Source organism: Mustela erminea, chromosome Y (genome assembly GCF_009829155.1).
Source record: "Mustela erminea isolate mMusErm1 chromosome Y, mMusErm1.Pri, whole genome shotgun sequence".
In the NCBI taxonomy this organism is placed as follows: Eukaryota; Metazoa; Chordata; class Mammalia; order Carnivora; family Mustelidae; genus Mustela; species Mustela erminea.
Genome location: NC_045636.1, coordinates 5,000,234 through 5,023,580, shown reverse-complemented (window position 1 = coordinate 5,023,580; position 23,347 = coordinate 5,000,234). Strand labels below are relative to the sequence as shown.

The window sequence follows — 23,347 nt, the reverse complement described above, 5'->3', positions numbered from 1 at the left end:
TCTCCTTTGTCTACCACTCCCCTTGCATATGCTCTCTCTCTGACAAATAAATAAATAAAACCTTAAAAAAAAATTAAGTTTTAGAAAGCATGACAGAATGTTAAATCAGAGATTTTATTCTTTTAATTGTAAAGTCTCACTTCAGAACTTGACACCAAACTGAGTTTCCATAATGCCAATTCATTCACTAACTTCCAGATCTACCCATTTAATCTACTGCATTTCAGCCAACCAAACAAACTATAATTGCATCATTAATACCTATATTCAACAATGGTAAACTTACCAAAGTAATAGGATAGGTTAATAGGAAGTGATAGGTTAACTTATTAACAAATAATTTCTTATTACCATTATAAAAAGTTTTAGGATTTAATAGTCATGAATCCATGTCTCAATTTCAGAATTACTTTCTGTCATTTCTAACACTGACTGGTGCTAATCTTACTCATAAAAGAAAAATCAAAGGGACTTACTGCCATTCGTTCAGCTGTCAGCCACTCTTCCTCCTCAGGATTACCATGCCGATGAGTATAATATGATACACTAGATATCACTTTGTTAATTTCATTCAATGCATTCATCTTTCCATTAAAAGAAGAAATCTGCAACAATCTACAAGAGAAATTCTGATTAAGCATCATTTTAAAAAGTCAAGCAAATAATTATTAAAGAGGGAAGTATCTTACCTAAGTATCATTTTCAATCTGAAAATTTCTAAATTTTTTACAGTTTCTTCTTGTCCTGGAATTCTGGAAGCCAAATTCTTCAGAGATTTAATAATCATTGAAAGGGCGTCATTTTTTGTTTCATTCTTTGCTTCCTTTTTCAGTTCTTCATCAGTTAAATTTTCTAAGAACTGTGGAACTATTTCTATAACTGGAAGAAAGTATTTTTTCACTGTATGTTGAGTGAGAAACTCAGAGCATTGTCCAAACGGTCTGAAATAAGGAAAGCACAAAATTTCTGCTAATATCTATATTCTTGTAACATGTGTTTTTAGTTTTAGTACTTAGAAAATGTCATATTACCAATTTAAAATAAAAAAAGACTAGAAAACTAACTTTTAATGATTTTCAATGCAATACAGTAAGTAGAATAAATACTGACTTTAAAAATATAAACTTACTTAATAAGGGCTGCAATTATTTGAACACTCAGTGCTGATCCATTAACAAAACGATCATGCAAAATCTGGAACCCATTCAATGTGCCAAATTTATTGATCAGATCCACTAGCCAACCCTGCAACACAGTCAATGCCAAGAGTTAATTCTTTCCTATAATAAAAATTTTCTAAGTTACCTCTGGAATATATGTTTGAATAAGTTAGAAATAGGAAGCTCAATAAGATAACTGCATTAAATTATCTTTATAAAGAATAGATAAAAAAAATAGATAATATTTGTGTTATATAGTCATTCATATATTTATGGAGACTTAAAATTTTTCCTGTTATGATTTGTTCTCTGTATCCCTTCAATCAGAAGCAGCACAGGATCCAATTACAGAGTAGCCCCTAGGAGCACAGCTATTATTTATTCATGTCCCATATATTTAAACAAAAATTAAGCAAAGATTGTATAGCCAGCTAAAAACATTTTTATATGTAAGAATGTAAAAAAAAAAAGGTATGTACATATAAAAATCTATTGTAATGATACAAATGCACAAGAAAGATCATTAAGGGGCACTGGGGTGGCTCAATCAGTTAAGCAGTTGCCTACAGATTGGGTCATGATCTCTGGGTCTTTGGATGGAGTTCCAAATCAGTCTCCCTGCTCAGTGGGGAGCCTGCTTCTTCTTCTACGACTCCTCCCTACTGCTTGTGCTCTCTCTTGCTCTCCTCAAGGAAATTTAAAACAAACAAACAAATAAACAAACAAAAAACACCTCATTAAATCTAAAAAGCTGAGTTTTAGCAGAAAACAAACAAAACCCAAAATAGGAAAGAGTCATTTCTACCCCCAGAGGCAGAAATAAGTTCTACATTTAAAAACAGGCAAAAAAGGGGCGCCTGGGTGGCTCAGTGGGTTAAAGCCTCTGCCTTCGGCTCAGGTCATGATCCCAGGGTCCTAGGATCGAGCCCCGCATCGGGCTCTCTGCTCCGCAGGGAGCCTGCTTCCTCCCCTCTCTCTCTGCCTGCCTCTCTGCCTACTTGTGATTTCTCTCTCTCTGTCAAATAAATAAAATCTTAAAAAAAAAAAAAAAAAAAACAGGCAAAAAAATTATCCAGGGGCGTCTGGGAAATGCAAAGTCTAACTCTTGATCTCAGCTCAGATCTTGATCTTGGGGTTGTGATTTCGAGCCCGTTGTTGGGCTCCATGCTGGGAGTAGAGCCACTTAAAAAAAACAAAACAAGAAAACAAAACAAAAAATTATTTAAGACACATGGGAAACGCTAAATAATAGAAAACTGTTTTAAGAATACATCTGTGTACACTAATGCTAAATTTGATACAGGAACCTAAAATAAATTTTAAAATCTCCAGTAAATCAATTACTTAATTTCTGAATAAATTCAGTATACTACAGAGTGCCTGAGTGGCTCAGTCAGTGACGCATCTACCTTTGGCACAGGTCACGATCCCAGAGTGTTGGGATTGAGTCCTGCATCTGGCTCCCTGGTCAGTGGAGAGTCTGCTTCTCCCTCTCCCTCTGTTGCTTCCCCTGCTTGTGCTCTCTCTCAAATACATAAAATATTAAAAAAAATAAAAATAAATTCAGTATACTCTATTCCCACCTTTGTATTTGGTTTAGAAGGTTAAATTGAGGTGTGGCATCAATTAGTTGTAAGATTAGAAAGCTTCAACGTCATACTGTTATGAAATAACTTTATTTCCAGGATTTCTGGAAATCAGCCCACAATTTATAGCAACCAAACACTGAATCAAAAACAATCACATTCAGAAGTTAGGCAATTTCATCGTGTTTTTACTCATCCATACCTACTTCTCCAGAGCAGCAAAGTTTAGGATCCTCAAGTCCCTTACAGAAACTGAAGAGAGCAAACAGAACTAACTCTGCAACTAATAACCTAATTGTGAGCAGCCTAACAGATTGGTCTGTGTCACTATTTTGGATGCCAGAAAAATCAAAAGTGGCTTGGAACTGACTAGGGGAATTCCATTGCAATGAGCAGGCACAGTTCATGCAAATGGCTATCAAGTCTCCTAAAGCAAATTACTGACTGAGAAATACAATAGCATTCCTTGGGGTGCCTGGTGGCTCAGCTGTTGAAGATCTGCCTTCGGCTTAGGTCATGATCCCAAAGTCATGGGACTGAGCCCAGTGCTGGGCTCCCTGCTCAGGAGGAAATCTGCTTCTCCCTCTTCCTGGTGCTCCCACTAATTGTGCTCTCCCACTCCATCAAATGGAAAACAGAAACAAAAACAAACAAAACAAAAAAACCCCTAAAACACAGAGTGAACAGATATATTCCTATGGGAATGAAAACATGTCAGTACCAAAAAAAAAAAAAAAAAAAATCGACTGAATCAAGTCAGTAAGGAAGGAAATAATATACAAAAGAACTATAAGATACATGGGAAAAAAAGAACAAAATGGCACAAAAATACATCCTTCCTTATCAGTATAACAACACTGAACATAAGAAGATTAAACTTTTTAATCACAAATATACAGATAAACAGAATGGATAAAAAACCAGGATCCAGGGGGCGCCTGGGTGACTTAAGTCAGTTAAGAGTCTACTCTTGATTTTGGCTCAGGTCATGAGCCCTGTACTGGGCTCCCTGCTCAGTGGGGAGTCTGCCTGAGATTCTTTATGCCCCTCTGGCCCTCCCTCTACTTGCACCTCTCTAAAAAAAAAAAAAAGAAGAAACCAGGATCCAATGACTAAAAGAGTCTATTTATTTATTTATTTAAGGATTTTACTTATTGGGGTGCCTTAGTGGCTGAATTGGTTAGGCGTCTGACTTCAACTCAGGTTATGGTATTAGGTTGCTGGGATCATACCCAGCACCAGGCTCCCTTCCCCTGGCTGCCACTTGCCTCACTCATGCTCTGTTAAGTGCTCTCTCAAATAAATAACATCCTTTTTTTAATTCTTTTTTAAGTTTCATTCGAGAGACAGAGAGCATGTGCCAAGAGAACAAAAACAGGGGGAGTGGCACAGGGAGAGGGAGCAGCAGACCCCGACACGGGGCAGGCTCTGTGATCATGACCAGAGCCCAAGGCAGCTGCTTAACCAAACGAGCCACCCAGTCGTCCCTGATAGAGTCACTTTAGTTCTAAAGATATGTATAGCTTTAAAAAAAAAGATGGAAAAATATATTTCATGCAGACAGTAACCAAAACAGAAATGGAATGGCTATCAAAAAAATGGACTGTTAAGTCAAAAACTGTGGTAAGAGACAAGACATGGAATGACTGAAGGTCAATTCACCAAGAAGATGTAACAAGCATAAAAGTCACCTTCAGAGTTTTTAAATATATGAAGCAACTACTGACAAATTGGACAAACAGTTCTAGAATACTATTTGGAGACAATATTGCATTTCAAATAACAGAACTAAAGAGAAGAAAATAAGCAAATATTTTTGTCTTACAAAACATTACAGAACAATCAACCTTTCAGACATACAGAACACTATACCCAAAAAGGGCAGAATACATATTCTTTCTAAGTGCACATGAACTACTCTGCAGAAGGAAGTCTTAAAAAGAGAAAAATTAGGGGTGCCTGGGTGGCTCAGAGGGTTAAAGCCTCTGCCTTTGGCTCAGGTCATGATCCCAGAGTCCTGGGATCGATCCCCGCATGGCGCTCTCTGCTAGGCAGGGAGCTTGCTTCCTCCTCTCTCTGCCTGCTTGTCATCTCTTCCTGTCAAATAAATAAATAAAATCTTAAAAAAAAAAAAAAAAAAAAAGAGTAAAATTAGGTGTGCCTGGGTGGCTAAGTTGGTTAACTGGCTGCCTTTGGCTCAGGTGATGATCCTGGGTTCCAGGGATTCAGCCCCATGTCCATCCAGCTCCCTGCTTATTGGGGAGTCTGGTTGTCCCTCTCCCTTTGCTTCTTTGCCGCTCCCCTGCTCATGCACTGACCTCTTTCTCTCAAGCAAATAAGCAAAATTAAAAAAAAAAAAAAAAAAAAGAAGTACATCACAGAAAGCATCTTTTCAGATTATAATCGAATTAGAAATCAGTAACAGAAGAAAATCTGGAAAGTCCACAAATATGAAGAAATAAAACAACATATTCGTAACCAACTGTTCAAAGGAAGAATCTGTACCACAAGGAAAATTTATAGTTTTAAATGTTAAAACAAAAACAAGAACAAAAACAGACTTCAAGTCAACAATGTTAACATTTCACTAAAAGAAACTAGAAAAAGAATATCCAACTAAATCCAAAACTAGCACAAGGAAACATCAGACTAGAGATAAACAAAATACAGAATACAAAAACAGAAAGAGGAAAAAGAAAAAAAAAATCAACAAAACCAAAAGTTCTAAAAAAACCCCAAAAAACCAAAAGTTCTTTCCTGAAGAAAAACAAAAACAAAAACAAAAACAAAAACAAAAAAACAACAATTAGAAAAAATCTCACCAAAATCAGAAATGAGAGAACTTTATTATAGCGTTCATAGAAATAAAAAAATTAAAAAGTCCTATGAGTAATTGTATTCAAAGTATTATGTATTAGTGTCAACAAATTGGATGAATAAGATGGACAAATTTCTAGAGCACACAACTTCTACCACAACTGAGCAAGAAGAACAGAATCTAAACACGCTTAAAATTTAATGAGGAGACTGAATCACCAATCAAAAACTTTCCAACAAAGAAAAATGAGGGACCAAATGGCTTCATTAGAAAACTGCAACAAGCACTTAAAAAGAAGAGTTAACAACAATCTCAAGTTTTTCCAAAAAAGTGAAGGAAGGAACATATCCAAACTCAATTTAAGAGATGAGGACTACTCTGATACCAGAGCCACACAGTGTTGTCGCAGAGTAATACAGAATGAACACTGATATAAAACCCCTCAATAAGGTATTAGCAACATGAACAAATGGGGTGTTTCTTCCTGGAATGCAAAGATGTCCTGATACACAAAATCAATCAATGTAACACACACAACATTACTAGAATCAAAGAAAGAAAAAACCAAAAAACCACATAATCTCAATTTATGCTGAAAAAGGGCCAGGCAAAACTCAACAACCTAAAATGATAAAAATGAACAAACTAAGAACAAAAGAAAATTGCTTCAAATTAACAAAGGCCACATATGAAAAACCGGTATTAAACTCAATGATGAAATACCGAAACCTCTCCAAGATTAGGAATAAAGTAAGGATGCTTAGCTTAACCAAACCTAAACAGCTACAGGTACTAAAGGTACCAAAGGCTAGCCATGGAACTTCGGCATGACACAGAAATGAATGGCATCCAAATTGGTAATAAAATAGTCAAATTATACATGTATGTACACATTTCACATAACTTTACAGGGATTCTGTGCTGTTATTTTTTGGATTCTATTTATGTATGTGTACACTGACACACACTAAAGCTATGTTCTGCTTTCTGCTTCTACTGCTGGTAACTTTTGCAATGTGTTCAAAAATGAATCAAAATGAATATAATCAGTCTTTGAGACATTAAAAACTCACTATGGACACCTGGATAGCTCAGATGCTTAAGTGTCTGCCTTCGGCTCAGGTCATGGTCTCAGGGTCCTGGGATAAAGTCCCACACCAGACTCCCAGGTTGGCGGGAAGCCTGCTTCTCCCTCACTCTACTCCCCCTGCTTGATCTTTTTCACTCTCTCTCAAATAAATAAAATCTTTAAAAAAAATGCCTAAAGATACAAATGATGACATATATGTTGAAAAACAAAACCAAAAACAAAAACCTCACTAAAATGACATGTAAAACAATAGGACACTAGAATGAACACATACAAACAGGGAGCTTTCTTTATATCCTGGTCTGCTAATTCAGTGCTTTTGGCTAATTTCTTAGCTGTACTGATACATCATTAGCTTTTTAAAATTTTCTACTGAACTTCCTTGAAATTAATTACAATTTGGGCAGCCTGTATCTTCTCTGGGCAAAATGAATATAGACTGAAAGATTACCTACATGACCTAAAACTCAGATACTAATCAACACTAAGATTTCCTCTTAAGAAATCAAAGCATTTTTAAGAAATAATCTAATGAGGGGCACGTAGGCGGCTCAGTCAGTTAAGCATCTGCCTTAGGCTCAGATCATGATCTCTAGGTCCTGCAAGCATGTACCAGGAGTACTTCCCTGCTCTGCAGAGTCGGCTTCTCCTTCTTCCCCTGCTCTCTCTCTCTCACAAATGAGTAAATAAAATATTACTAGAAAATGCCTTAGGCTATCTCAGAAAATAGTAAAAATTTAAAAAATCTGTTAATGGGGTGCCTGGGTGGCTTAGTCAGTTAAGTGTCTGCTTTCAGCTCAGGTCATGATCTCAGGGTCCTGGGTTTAAGCCCCATATGGGGCTTGCTGGTCAGCAGGGAGTCTATGTCTGCCTTTCTGTCTCCCCCTGCTTGTGCTCTCTCTCTCTCCCCCCAAATAAAATCCTAAAAAAAAAAAAAAAAAAAAAAAAAAAAAAAAAAAAAATCTGTTTAAATGACTTGTCATAAATGTGTATTTTTGCTATTAAATATACAAGTAGGTGCAAAGTACAGTCCACGCTCTTGATGTAAAACAGTTATATCTTCTAAAGTAATTTCTAACACTGAACAAGCAAATACTGTATCTTGCTACTAGCAGAAAAATAACATAAAGTTCCAATATAACCATATTCATCAACTGATCAACACATAATAGCTTTGGTCAGGGATGAGTTTTTGTGCTGCTGGCCCCCTATATGATGTTAACGAATCACTATATATATTAAATAATGTGTATTTTAAACAAACCCACATAAAACAAAGTTATATACTGATCGTTATGTTAAAGAAAGGTTCATGACACTAAAATTTTGTAACAAACACAAAACAGTACTTGATTTTGAAAAACAACACACTTTCGGTGATCGAGGATCTGAGGAACGAGCAAACAGTTCATCTTCAGGCAACTGAGTGTTTGTAGAAACTGATTCACATGGACGTGTACCGTTGTAGATATGGAATTTGCAATGAGGATTTAAGGCCACAGCAAGAAGATCTAGAAGTGGAAACCAGTCCTGGGACAACTTGGCCACACAAAGCTCCACTAGACGATGAGTATTGTTAATAATACATCTCTGTTATATGAAAAGGGACAAGGAAAAGAGAAGTATTTAAAAGAGGTAACACTGTAATTTCAAGCACAGAAACACTCTAATCTTGTTAATAATGGTGTCTTTCCATTTTTCTATACAGGTCATCTGAATTCTGCTTAACTTCACAAATATTATCATCAAACTCATTTATCAGTAAAAATAAAATTAATAATTAGTTTACTTCATATTTAAATTGAACTTAATTTCAAAAGTGATGTGGGAAAGGTTACAGATGCAGTAGGCACCACTGGTTATCTTTCTATTCTGTGTCCACAGAGCAGACATGCAAATTATCATTTTTTCCTTTGGAATCTGTACTCTAGAGGCACTAATTCCACAACCTAAATGTTCAAAATCCTGTCAATTATCCAAGATTAGGAGACCTGGATTTAAGTATCAATTCAAAAGTCAGATAATCTCCCAAATGTCTACCTCTAACACTAAAAAGTTACATGTCAGATCAAAAAGTGTTAGGATCTATACCCCATATTCATTTGTGGGGAATGTCCTAGTTATATTTTCTAGGTTGAAGTCCACAGAACAATGCTGTTTGCTTTGTAACTCTTCATTTCAGTTCTTTATTATACATAAGACCAAGCTTTAGAGTTCAATGATTCAAGTAAGATGTATATTTTTTTACTTTCAAAAATCTCTGGTTACAAGAATCTATGAATCTAAGAATCAGTAGCAGCTTGCATTATCTTGCATCTGTTTGTGCTGTCCTAGACTCAAGCTATTTCTTGACAGTAGTCAGATTTCCTGCAGCCATTTAGTTGAAGACACCACTAATTGTAGAATACTTAAGATTTTGACTTTCCTAATTACGAAAAGCTGTAGTTTGAATTCATATCCAAAACTTATGGGATTAATGGTGTGTGGTTTAAATTTTCAAGCTTGTAAGATTTAAATTTTCAAGCTTGTAATATTCCTTGCTTTTCATTTCTGCATTATGAATTTATTTATCAGATACATCAATACTAAAATTAAATCCTTTAGTGTCCTAATTATATTGGGAGTCCTCTATTTGCCATCTTGGGTTATTTTTATTTCTTAAAGTTATGAAAAATAGTGTACTCTTACAATTAACAGTATGGTACATTTGATGAAATGTGTGATGTGCATAGTCACAGGCACTCAGGATTCTAGGACACACATTAAACCAAGGTTTCAGGACTCAAATATCTCAAATTCATTCTAAAAGACCAAGACTGTTCTAAAAAACCTTCAACTGCATCAAATATGTATCATCAGACTTAATATATTATTACCATAATATTTTCCAAAAATAAATCCGTACTCATCACCAAGCAAATAGGAGTCTCTAACTTACATGAATTTCAAATTTCCAGCCACTCACTGCCTCATCCATAAGAATTTTAGTGAAAGAGACTGTTAACCCATCTCGAAAAAAACGCTGACATGCTTCACTTTTAATATCAAGACCTAAGAATAGATTAAAAAGAATTATAATAAATTTAGCATAAAGAAAACATTTCCCTGACCAATTATATCATTTTGGATAATAAAACTGAAATCGCTTCAGGATATGTTACTAGATTTTAAGCAAAAAAGCTGCTGGGTAAAAAGTGAATGAAGGCATTTCGCAGCACTAAATTCACTGAAAATACAGTTCAAATCATAAAAAAAATAACCATTTTAAATTTTCGTTGGCTGTGAATTTTTTAACAATAAATTTAAAACATGAACTCTGTCTAGTCTTCACAATTAGTCCTTTCATCATTTTTCATTATCTATGCATTCTTACCTCTTTGAAGAAAAGCAATACACTCAGAGCCAAAAAGAAAACTTCTAACACTTCATAAGAACTCAGAAATACTAAATTTACACAGTGTAGTTTGGTTTAGATCATATATATGTTGACAGAGTATTTAAACCCAGGACTGCTCTTACAAAAAACGATAAACTTTGTCTCACAGTAATCAGGATCCCAGAAAAAAATAAATGGGGAAGGCCTCAGCAAACCATATATATCCACTGAATGGCAGTGCTATTAAACAAAGTAGCATTTCAATTTTTGTTCACTTTGTACCTTTAGGATTTAAAACACGCTAGTTCATAGGTCCTTCACTTAACTTACAAATGTGCAAACTGACAAAAGAAACTTGAATCTTGAGAAATACTTGTTACCTGATAAAATATTTTCGTAATTTGCAGGATTAAAAGCAAAGCATTCTTTAAATGACTGTTGGATAATTGTTAGTTAATTAAATTATTAACACTGACAAAAACACATCAATGACTATATTAATGGACATTACAGATACCAAAGAAGTTAAAAAATCTGCCTACTAAATAATCCGGAAAATAAAATGGAATTGCCCTTTCATTTTAGCTTTCTGAGCCTTAAGCAACAGAAAATTTACAAAAATTAGCCATTTCCTACAGGAATTCAGCTGCATCTAATATTGGGTAGAACAAAGTCATCAAAAAGTTTAATATTAAAAATACTTAATATTAAATATTAAAAATAAAAACACAAAATGTTTTTGTTTGAGCAGCAATGATAAATACCAGATTATCAGCTGCCTCTAAAAAAAGGGACTATATTTATTTAAGACATTAAAAAAAAAAATTATGGGCGCCTGGGTGGCTCGGTGGGTTAAACCCCTGCCTTCGGCTCAGGTCATGGTCCCGGGGTCCTGGGATCGAGTCCCACATCAGGCTCTCAGGGAGCCTGTTTCCTCCTCTCTCTCTCTGCCTGCCTCTCTGCCTACTTGTGGTCTCCCTCTGTCAAATAAATAAATAAAATCTTAAAAAAAAAAAAATTATGTAAATCTTTAAAAAGCCAAAATGCAATCTTGACATTTTGTTACAAAGATACAATGTGGGCGCCTGGGTGGCTCAGTGGGTTAAAGCCTCTGCCTTTGGCTTAGGTCATGATCCCAGGGTCCTGGAATCGAGCCCCACATCGGGCTCTCTGCTCAGCAGGGAGCCTGCTTCCTCCTCTCTCTCTGCCTGCCTCTCTGCCTGCTTGTGATCTCTGTCAAATACATAAATAAAATCTTAAAAAAAAAAAAAAGATATAATGTAATAGCAATTTTCAAAAAAAAATTAAGACTGGTCTATCTTTTGGTTCATTGGCTAATCATTAAGTCATTCAAATGGCAAGTTTAAATAATCTTTACTGAAATTACTTGCTAATTAACATATGCTTACATGCAAAAAAGATCAACTGGTAAATCTGGATTCGTATGGCCATTTAGTATTTTTAAATTGTAAAATATGTTTTAATGTATTCTACAGAATTTTAAAAACTATTAAACTTAAGAAATCATTTTAAACTTTAAATTAATAGCCCCTTCAAAAATATACAAACCAATAGGTCCTGCTCTCACAAATACTAACATATATGTAAAGTTCTGCATTAAATTTTAACAGACGTACTTAAAGTTTATCCGAAGGTATTTCTGAACCTTTGATCTAACAGAATCTTTTCCTAACAGAAAGTTTAGTGAGATAGTGTGGTCTAAGAAAAAAATAGAAAAAACTGTAACTTTATAAAAACAAAGGCCTTTAAGAACAACATGCAAGTATCTACTAGCATATATTATGGAAAACACAGTAACATCACTCACCTTTCTTACTAAGATCAATAGCAGCTTCTAAAAGCACTTCCAATTCCCCTTTTGGCAAAACTGGAACCACCCACCGAGGCCTAAAATTATTATAAAATTTAAAAATGCTGTTATTTTTTGAGCATGAATGCAATACTATAAATAACTTACCTACGAAATTAATTTTAGTATGAGTAAGTGAAAAAACCCTGACTATATTATACATTTACCATAAAATGAAAGAAGAGCTTGGCAAATTATTTACTTTGTGAAACTAAGAATGAAATACTGTTTCTACACACACAAACTTTTTTTTTAAAGCACTGCTTAAGCAGAGATATACCAATGAAGGAGAATTCAATAAATAACTTTCACAGGCCCCTACAACTAAAAATAATCACTTATCAATTAAATAAACAATGTTAAGTCAGTAGGAAAAAATCTTCTTTTGAGGTCCTGGTATCAGTACTATTTCTTTGAATATTCTTCACAAAGACAAGTAACGAGACAAATGGCTTATTTCTCCTTCAATTCAACACAACATATACCAAGTTCTCTTGGAATCACACGACTTGAAGAACCTCTAAGCCTCTGTATTATTCTAAGTACACTCCCTACATCAAAAGCAAAGCAGGGGCGCCTGGGTGGCTCAGTGGGTTAAGCCGCTGCCTTTGGGTCAGGTCATGATCTCGGGGTCCTGGGATCGAGTCCCGCATCGGGCTCTCTGCTCAGCAGGAAGCCTGCTTCCCTCTCTCTCTGCCTGCCTCTCCATCTTCTTGTGATTTCTCTCTGTCAAATAAATAAATAAAATCTTTAAAAAAAAAAAAAAAAAGCAAAGCAAATGCCACCATACCCAGGCTAGGATTTTCCCTAGTACAATAAAAATCTCAGTGCTTAAAGAATATATTCCAATGAGGAACGCCTGGGTGGCTCAGTTGGTTAAGCAGCTGCCTTCGGCTCAGGTCGTGATCCCAGCGTCCTGGGATCAAGTCCCGCATCAGGCTCCTTGCTCAGCAGGGAGCCTGCTTCTCCCTCTGCCTCTGCCTGCCATTCTGTCTGCCTGTGCTTACTCTCTCCCCACCTCTCTCTCTGATAAATAAATAAAATCTTAAAAAAAAAAAGTATTAAAAAAAATGTATTAAGAATATATTCCAATGAGTAATCCACTACTTCACAGAAAGAACTGTATTCCACCTTTACAGAAAGACGACAAAAGATACCTTTTACAAGAAAATCTATTAGATGTAAACTGATACTTTCTAGTGTTTTAGTTATAAGTTATGGAAAAGCTGTCTTTTTAAAATTTCCCTGTCACTAAAGATTTAATATAGCTTAGTCCTCCAGTCCTAATTTTTTTTTTAAGATTTTATTTATTTATTTGACAGACGGAAATCACAAGTAGGCAGAGAAGCCAGTAGAGAGAGAGAGGAGGAAGCAGGCTCCCCGCTGAGCGAAGAGCCCGATGCGGGACTTGATCCCAGGACCCCGGGATCATGACCCAAGCCGAAGGCAGAGGCCTTAATCCACTGAGCCACCTAGGCACCCCTCCAGTCCTAATTATAAGCACACTTTAATAAATATCAAAAAACTACCAAACTACAATCTTTTACAACAATATGTTATTAAAAATGGACAAGCTAGCAGTCAATATACCAAAAAGAAATGACACACAAAAGAAACTCCCTACCTATAGTTCTAGGAATGAAACACACCCATTAGGATGACAAAGCATCATTAATTTAAAATCTTTATTCATATCATCTTTCAATTTTTAAAGATTCATACCAATGCCTGCATTAAAAATGAGTTACAAAGTATCTGACAATATCTTAAGTATTACAGCAATTAAGAAAACGGCAAAATTACTATTCTTACAATCCATTCCTTTTCTCATTCTTTAGCAGTGGCAATGCTGATTTAAAAAAAAAAAATCTGCTTTTTAGTTTACTAGCTCCATTAAAAAAAAAATCGAAACAATTCACCTATTGATCATGTCATCCAACTTTGCCAAATCAGTATGTGGAAATGCAGGTTCTTCGTCTTCGTGCTGTGGTGGAGCATCACCTTGACCTTGTTCATCTGGGGGAGTTGTTGGGGAATTCTCGTTGGAGGAGTCAGCTGATGAGGTCTTAAAAATTAAATACTCCAGATTTAAATTCTAGTGACGTATACATATATATATATATATATATATATATATATATATATATAAAAAACATTTAACAATTTAGTATCAATGTATATTTAGTGAAAACATTATACTTTAAAATCTTCCATATAGGTCTATAAATATTTAATGAAGTTGGATCACATTTCTCATCCTACATTTACTTTATTTCAAAAATTTAAGGCTTAAAGAGTAAGAACATTTGATAAATTAATTAATGAGTACATAGACTGCACGAACTGAATAGGTAATAATGAGAGAATGTTAGTTTTTATAATGGTTACTGCTAGTAAAACACAGTTGTAATGAACTTTCTTAACTATGTATCTTTGTGGAAATGTCAGTGTAATTTCTGAGGTAAAGCCACAAAGGTTAACAAAACATTTTTCTTCCTCTCTGTTAGAACAAGCTTTCTGAGAAAGTGACCTGAAGACACTTAAGCAGTCCTTTGTAGAGGTCTATGTGCTGAAAAACTGAGGCATCTAATCAAAAGTCATGTGGAGTGAACCACTGTGCAAATGGATTCCCCAACCCTAGTCAAGCTTTCAGAAATCTGCAACACTAGTGAAGATACTGACAACAAAAGTCAGAAATGACTCAGGTAAGCCATTCCCAAATTCTCAAGGCACATAAACCAGAAAAGACAAATACCCCAAATACATAAGCATTTATATTAAAAGGACTGAAAACACAACTGAAAGACCAAGACAAACATATAACATAGCCATAAGCTATGTGAAATAAAGATGCTTAAAGAGAAGAATATAAAAGAGAAGATAGTAGGGGTACCTGGGTGGCTGAGTCAGTTAAGCACTTGGCCTCCGCTCAGGTCATGATCCCAGGGTCTCCCTCTCCCACTGCCCCTTCCCACTGCCCACTTGCTCTCTAAATAAATAAATAAAATCTCCCTCTCCCACTGCCCACTTGCTCTCTAAATAAATAAATAAAATTAAAAAAAAAAAAAGAGGGAGAAGTAAGAGGATAGGAGGAGACTTCTGATATCTGGTTCAGAATATAAAATCTGGGAGTTGTCACTCCTTCCTAAGAAGTAATAAACTGAATCAACAACTCTTCACAGATCTAATGGAGAATTAATGTCACATGGCAAACTGCTGCCCACAAAAATCATAAGAGAGATCAGAGGGACAGAGAGAATCAAAAATTACCAGCAGAAAACCATGAGAAAAAACCTCCATACAAATAAGGAACAAGACAGAAAAACCTAAATTGTGCTTGATGAATTGCTTGAAAGCTGATGTGCCAACTCTGAGAGTTTAAAAACAACAGAGGAACACTCATATTTTTGTGATTTTTACCTCCAGATCTTATCAAGTCAAGAGAGGATCATGGAAAATGCTCCTAATTTCCAGGAGGAGATGCAAGTAGCCTTTTTGAAATATGATACAGTACTATGTTCTTCTTAATAAAGCCTACCCTCAAGAGAAGCTACTCTACCAGGTTCTAATCTAGGTTTTTATAAGAACCAAACCAGAAGAATGGAAATAGGAAACTCTAGCCCGTAGAGACTTCTGTATGAAGGAGTTAAATATTCAATTCCAGTCCTCTCTAGGCATCCTCCCCCTCCATACTTACACAATATGAAAGGTTTATTTACAGCAATTGCTTTTACTCAGTATATTATGTCCAAGTTTCCACAAGAACCCAAGACACAGTACATGAAAATCAACAGAGTATGAAGAGACAGAGGAAATATGAAACTCTGATATGACCAGGATACTGAAGTTATCCAACCAAACATTTAAAATAACTACAACTGATAAATGGTAAGGACTCTAACAGAAAAAGCAGACATGAAAACAACAAATGGGTCATGTAAGCAGAGAGACGAAATTCTAAGAAAGAAAGAAAAAAAGAAATGCTAGAGGTCAAAAACAGTATACTATCAAAAAGTTGGTTTTCTGGGTGGCTTTGATGGGCTCATTGGTAGGTAAGACACAGATGACAGAAATCTGTAACATTAAACATATGTCAAGAGAAACTGCCAACACTAGAAAGCAAAAAGTTAAAAAAAAGAAAGAAAAAAAGAGTACTCAAGTATTGTAGAACAACTGCACCAATGTAATATATACATAGTGAGGATAACAGATGGCAAGAGAGCCAGGAATATAGTATTTGAAAATGAGAATTTCCCTAAATTAGTGTAAGGCACCAAAGCCTGGACCAGAAAACTCAGAAAATGCCAAGTAGAGAAAGGTACACCTAAGCATATGATATTCAAACTGCAGAAATTAAGTGCTAAAAACAAATACTCCAAGAAACCATGGAGGGGGAAAGAACACCTTATGTACCTCTAACAAAGGACCAAGGATAAGAGCAAAATTGGACATTCCCTCAGAAACAAAGCAAAAAGAAGAAAAAAAAAAGTGCAATGTATGCTCATGGACTGGAAGAACAAATTATATTAAAATGTCTATACTACCCAATCTACACATTTAATGCAATCCCTATCAAAATATCAAGAGCAGGGGTGGCCGGGTGGCTCAGTGGGTTAAAGCCTCTGCTTTCGGCTCGGGTCGTGATCCCAGGGTCCTGGGAAGGAGCCCTGTATTGGGCCCTCTGCTCAGCGGGGAGCCTGCTTTCTCCTCTCTCTCTTTGCCTGCCTCTCTGCCTACTTGTGATCTCTGTCAAATAAAATCTTTAAAAAAAAAAAATCAAGAGCATTTTCCATAGAGCTAGAACAAATAATTCTAAAATTTGTAATGGGACCATGTAAGCCACTGAGTAAGCAGAGCAACCTTGAAAAAGAAAAGCAAATCTGGAAGCATCCTAATTTTGGGTTTGTAGCTGTGTGACAAAGCTGTAGTCATCAAGACAGCATGGTACTGGTGCAAAAACAGACACATAGATCAATGGAACAGAACAGAAAACCCAGAAATGAATCCACAACTATAAGGTCAACTAATCTTCAACAAAACAGGAAAGAATATCCAGTGGGAAAAAAGTGTCTTCAATAATGGTTTTAGGAGGGACGCCTGGGTTGTTCAGTGGGTTAAAGCCTCTGGCTTCCGCTCAGGTCATGATCCCAGGGTCCTGGGATCGAGCCCCCCATCGGGCTCTCTGCTCAGTGGGGAGCCTGCTTGTTCCTCTCTCTCTGCCCACTTGTGATCTCTGTCTAATAAATAAATAATGGTGTTGGGAAAACCAATAGCAACATGAAGAATAAAAAATCTGGACTACATTCTTACACCATACACAAAATTAAATTTCAGAACGGACGAAAGACCTAAATGTGAAACAGGAAACCATAAAAATGCAAAAGAACACAGGCAGAAACCTGGATTCTTACTAGATACGTCTCTGGACACAAGGGAAACAAAAGCAAAAATGAACTACCAGGACTTCATCAAGATAAAAGGCTTTTGCACAGCAAAGGAACCAATAAGCAAAACTAAAAGGGAGCCTACAGAAAGAGAGAAGATATGTGCAAACGACACAGCTGATACATTTTTAGTACCTGAAATATATAAATAACTTCTAAAATTCAACAATCAAAATGCAATTCAGTTAAATAGTGGGTAAAAGACATTAATAGACACTTTTCAAAGACGACATCCAGATTGCTAACAGACACATGAAAAGATGCTCAACACCATTCATCATCAGGGAAATAAAACTCAAAACCACGGGGAGATATCACCTAATACCTGTCAGAATGGCTAAAATTAAGGACACATGAAACTGATGAGGGAGCAGGAGGCTGGCTGAGGACAAAGTAAAAGCTGGTGCCTTGCACCCCCTCTTCACCCGCTCCCCTCCATATGTGTAGCATTCCTCAGGCACCCCTGACTGCCATGAACAATAAGCAAATAGTTAACTTGCAGGGATCGCAATCCTGCAGAACAGGAATCTCCCTTGCTCTACAAAATGTCCTAGAGACCTAAACAGGGAGGTTACCTTATCAATAGCACAAATTTCCAGAGGCAAATAACTCTCGGTTCCTGAAGCCCTAATGTCTCCCTCTCACCATAAACTGGAGGAGACTGAGGTAGAAGGGAATGTGAATGATAGCAGGATCATAATACCCCACCAAGAATCTCCCAATTATCTTGATGTTAATGCCTGACCTAAGGACGACATTGATCAAGCCATAAGGGCAAAGACTCCCCCCAGCACCTTGTAGGCCCTCCCTAGCATGTGAGAACTCTGTCGAAATCTCCCATTCCTTCACCACCTCCCCCCAACCGTGGGGTATATAACATGCCGACCCTCACAACCCAGGGCAGCAGCTCTTCCTGCCCACGGGTCCTGTCCCCGTGCTTTAATAAACCACCATTTTGCACCAACGACGTCTTAAGAATTCTTTCTTTAGTCGTTGGCTCCGAACCTCCTCACGCCACCGAACCTGACTTAGGTTCTGGGGCTTCATCAAAACAACAGGTGTTGGTGAGGATGTGGACAATGAATATTGGTGGGAATGCAAATTGGTACAGCCACTCTGGAAACAGTAATGAAGATTCCTCCAAAAGTTAAAAACAGAATAACCCTTTGAACCAGCAACTACACTAACAAGTATTTACTTAGTAAAGCAGAAGTTAAGATGGTGAATAGTAGGGGGACCCTAAGTTTGCCTACAAAAATACTGATTCAAAGGGACATATGTACTCCAAAGTTTATGGAATCATTATCAGTAATAGCTAAACTAGGGAAAGAGCCCCACTGTCCACTAACCAATGAAAGGATAAAGATGTCTTCCATACATACAATGGAGTATTAATTAGCCTTGAAAAAGGATGAAATCTGCCATTTGCAATGACATGGATGCAGCTAGAAAGTATAATGCCAAGTGAAGTAAGTCAAAGACAAATACCATATAATTTGACTCATGTGGAATTTAAGAAACAAAACAGATGAACAAAGGAAAAATGACACAATATGAAAAACACACTCTTAAACTGTAAGAGATTCTTAAGTTTAGAGAAAAAGGGTAAATGGAAAGGGTAAATGGAAAAAGGATAAATGGTAAATGGGGGATTGGCTAAATGGGTAACAAGTATTAATGAGGATACCTGTGATAAGCACCTGGTATCATATACAACTGATGAATCACTAAATTCTACTTCTGAAACCAATATTATACTGTGTTAGCTAGAATTTAAATAGACTGAAAACTTAAAAACAAACCAAACAAAATAAAAAATAAATTAAAAACAACAACAACACTCAAACAAAACACACAAAGATTGAATGGATCATGCGACGCATGGGTGTCTCAGTAGGTTAATCGGCTGCCTTCAGCTCAGGTCATGATCCCAGCCAGGGTCTTGGGATTGAGTCCCAGCATCAGACTCTCTGCTCAGTGGGGAGTCGTCTTCTCCCTCGGTCTGCTGCTTCCCCTGCTTTGGAAGACAGTTTGGCAATTTCTTACAAAACTAAATATACACTAATATACAATCCAGCAATTGTAACCCTCGGTATTCATTCAAATGAGTTGAAAACATTTCCACAAAAAGACCTGCATGTGGATGAATATTTACTTTATTCATAACTGTCAAAAACTGGAAGCAACTGAGATGTCCTTCAGAAAGTGAACAGATAAAATGTGGTACATCCAGACAATGGAATATTATTCAGTGATTAAAAACAACCAAAAACCAAAAAAGACACAAAAGCAACCAAAGCCATGACAAGACACAGAGGAACTTTAAGTGCATAATATTAAGTGAAATAAGTAGTTTTGAAAAATTTATACTCCGTATGATTTCAAATATTTGACATTTTGGAAAAGGCAAAACTGGATAGGCAGGTAATTAGCTGCCAATGATTCAGGGGAGGAAAGAATGAAAAGGAAGAGCAAATTTTAGAGCAGGCAAAGTATTATATGATACCATAATGGTATATTTGTATCATTAAACACTTGTCAAATCCATAGAATGTAAAAGGAAAATGTGAACCATAATATAAACTATGAAGTTTGAGTGATAACAACATGTCATTATAGTTTTGTCAATTTAGCCAATACCACTCCGGTGGAAGAGGCTAACATATTAAGGGGTATTAGCAGGATGGTGGTGAAGGAGATACAGGAACCCTGTACTTTCTGCTCAATTCTGCTGTGAACCTAAAAAGCCTCTTTATATAGAAAAAAGTAGGGGTGCCTGGGTGGCTCAGGTCATAATCTCAGGGTCCTGAAATTGAGCCCCGCATCGGGCTCTCTGTTTGGCAGGGAGCCTGTTTCCCCCTCTCTCTCTGCCTGCCTCCCTGCGGACTTGTGATCTCTGTCTGTTAAATAAATAAATAAAATCTCAAAAAAAAAAAAAAAAAAAAGAAAAGAAAAAAGTATCAGTGGACAATTTAAAAAGGCAGGGTTCAAGGCAATTTATGAAAGACACACAATAAAAAAAAAAAAGAGCAATAAAAATGAGTGCTTTAAAAAGAGTAAGAAAAGACAATACACATAATAACCCTGTTCCTTCCCCCAAGATAATGCTGCATTTATACAAATACATGACAGGCAAGATAGATTTTTAACACAAGAATTATTAGTAGAGATTAAAGATATCTCTGCATAAAGATTAATGGGCCAACCATCCAACCTCAAGTCACTATTTTCAGTTTACATGCATCTTAGAGGTTCAAAATATATCTCACTAAAATCGACGGAACAGGACCACTTAGCTGGTGCAGTCAGCTGGGCATCGGACTCCTAATTTCAGCTCAAGGTCCTAGGATCAAGCCCTGTGTTGGGCTCTGCACTGGCCTAGGAGTTGGCATGAAGATTCTCTCTCTCCCTCTGCCCCTATAGACACAAGTGCACAGGCACTCTTTCTCAAATAATCTTTAAAATTAAATTAAATTTATAAAACAAAAAAGTGAAATGGACAGGTCCACAATCCCAAGTAGTTTAACACACCTTTCAACCACTAGAAAACAAGCAAATTTAGAACAAAACAAAATGAAACAAGGCCATAGTGAACATCTGAAAAGCATAATAAGCAAACTGGAAATAACTGACATTAAATGCTACAGTAAAACATACATATTTCTTCAAATTCTCATATATTCAAAGTTACTATATGCTGGACAACACATCAATCCTCAATAAATTCCAAAAGAGTGGCATCAAAGAATATACTCTCTAGCCACAAAAGTATTAAGCTATAACTCAATAACAAAAGGGTTAACCAGAAAACCTCCAAATGCTTTAATGGGTAGCACTACATTTCTGAAAATATTCTTACATTAAATATCACAAATTTTAAAATGTGTTAAGCAAAAGACAGCAGATGTGAATGCATTAAAAGGTGTAGGACATAGTTTGGCAAAATTTATGATTTAAAATGCATGTTTTAAAAAATATAAAAACAAGGAAAAGCTAAACATTCATCTAAATTTCTGTATCATGAAACTAGAAAATGAAAATCAATAGAACACAAAGAAAGCAAAAGGAAAGTACTAATGAAGATTAAAGATTGGTTTAGTAAGTGTAAATAAAAAAACCAAAGCTAACTGCAAAATGTTACTTTGTAAAAAGAAACTAATCCCCCTAGAAAAACTGAGCAGGAAAAGAGTAAATATAAATTACCAATTTCAGAAACAAAGGATTAATGTTATGTATTTCTACAAATATTTCATTAATCATACACAAATTCTTTCAGAAAAAAGGAAAATTAATTATTTCCATGTAGGCCAGCACTAAGCTTTGATACCAAAACCTGGGTTGGGCCCTTTATAAACACTGGTTACTTACTGTCAATTTAAAAATACAGAAACTGCTAATTCACAGATCTCTAACTCAGATGCCCTCAGGGACAGAAAGGTTATAATAAATAAGATAAGCCTTTGAGTTGTAAGGTCTTTGCAGTATAACTTTGACTTTTTCTGCTATTCTGAAGATAGGAAACAGAGACACTGTGGTGATGAGAAGTATGTGCATGACTGAATTGCTACAGACTACTGATGCTGAGTGACAAGAGGGTATGGTGTGGATATGATTTCCCATCTAAAATTGGGGACAGTCAAGCAATTGTAACTAACTGCGGTAAAGTGGGAATTAGGTCTAATATGAAAAATCTGGAGAAGCCAAAAAGCCAGATTTTTAATTGAAATACCCTGATTTTTAAGTTGTTGGCACCTAAAGGGAAAACATTTTAAACGTTGTCAACCAAACCAACCTGGGGGCAGCTGTGGCCCCTATACAACCATATATGTGGGAGAGTCGCACAATGGGGGCCCTGGCTGGTCTGGTCTGCCATTCACGAAGGCTGACAGCTGCTGCAAATACGGGTGGGGCATGCGTCCAGCATCATGGCTCCCAAAGGCTGGAAGGACAGGGTCCTAAAATCTCTTACAGACCCAGGCTGTGGGTGGTTTATACATGCTATAATAAATGCAGCTTACAATACTAAAAAATAACTACCTACTTGCCTAATGAAAATAAGTATACAGAAACTAAGGCACAGATATTTTACTTAGCCATAGCGATAAGGTTAGTATGGTATAAAGAGCTGACTTAAATCTATGCTTACAACAAACTGTTATAAAATAACTAAATTCTTTTGTCCTCTTATATTAAAAAAATAAAAGGAACATTTTTAACCAGGTACGACAGGTTTCCTACAAGTCTCAGTGACTCTTCTTAAATATAACTTAAAATGACAATAAGCTTCCATGACTGTAAATTATTCAAGATATCTATATCATTGTTTGGTAACTAATGGCACCCAAAACAGTCTTAACATGTCCTACCTGATTCTGTTGGAAGTGGGGCTGAGATTGTCCATCAGGAGCCTGGCTGTAGCTGTCATTCCCTCCTATCGGAGAGCCACGAGTTGTGGCTGTCATATTTGACACAGAACAGATCTTTGCTATTTTGTCTGCTTATGTAGTTGCTGGAACGGAAGAAATTATAGTCCACTTAAAGGAGATAAAGTACCAGCATATGTCAGCCTTAAAAATTTCCAATTCAAGGACAGACCATCTTGCACAGACCATCTCATAACCTAAAAGCAGAAGGAAAAAAGGGCATATTTGTTTTAAATATTAAAGAGACAATTAATCATTCAATTTTAATGTGTATGGTGGTAACATCATCACTCTCTATAGTCTTTAACAAATGGTTTTAACAAAGACAAGTGAAAATGTAAATTCTTATTGATACTGTTATTCAACCTACTAAATTCCTATTGTTATAGCAGTACTTATAACAAGAAAACTTAAAAAGTATAGTCTAAACATTATATATAATACCCCAGAAAAAATTTAAAAAAAGGTTCTTAGTTGTCATACTCGTCTTACCAAAGAATCTAAAAATGTTTATCAATTGCTGCCTTAAAAATACTGTGAAAATATGTCTATATATTCAAAAACAAGCAGCCGAGTACTT

General features: G+C 36.1%; 1 protein-coding gene across 2 annotated transcripts in view; it reads right to left on the bottom strand.

Annotated features, from left to right (window-relative positions):
• Positions 1-23,347, bottom strand: part of LOC116583895 (probable ubiquitin carboxyl-terminal hydrolase FAF-X) — a 138,436-nt gene that overhangs the window by 107,602 nt on the left and 7,487 nt on the right. For both annotated transcript variants that reach the window (XM_032331881.1, XM_032331882.1), the window contains exons 2-9: positions 22,711-22,964; positions 13,820-13,965; positions 11,859-11,938; positions 9,593-9,705; positions 8,026-8,244; positions 1,130-1,245; positions 690-941; positions 477-615 (exon numbers count right to left, since the gene is read on the bottom strand). In XM_032331881.1, the coding sequence (XP_032187772.1) occupies positions 477-615; positions 690-941; positions 1,130-1,245; positions 8,026-8,244; positions 9,593-9,705; positions 11,859-11,938; positions 13,820-13,965; positions 22,711-22,806 (1,161 nt within the window). In that variant the 5' untranslated portion in view covers positions 22,807-22,964. The remainder of the gene's footprint in view (positions 1-476; positions 616-689; positions 942-1,129; positions 1,246-8,025; positions 8,245-9,592; positions 9,706-11,858; positions 11,939-13,819; positions 13,966-22,710; positions 22,965-23,347) is intronic.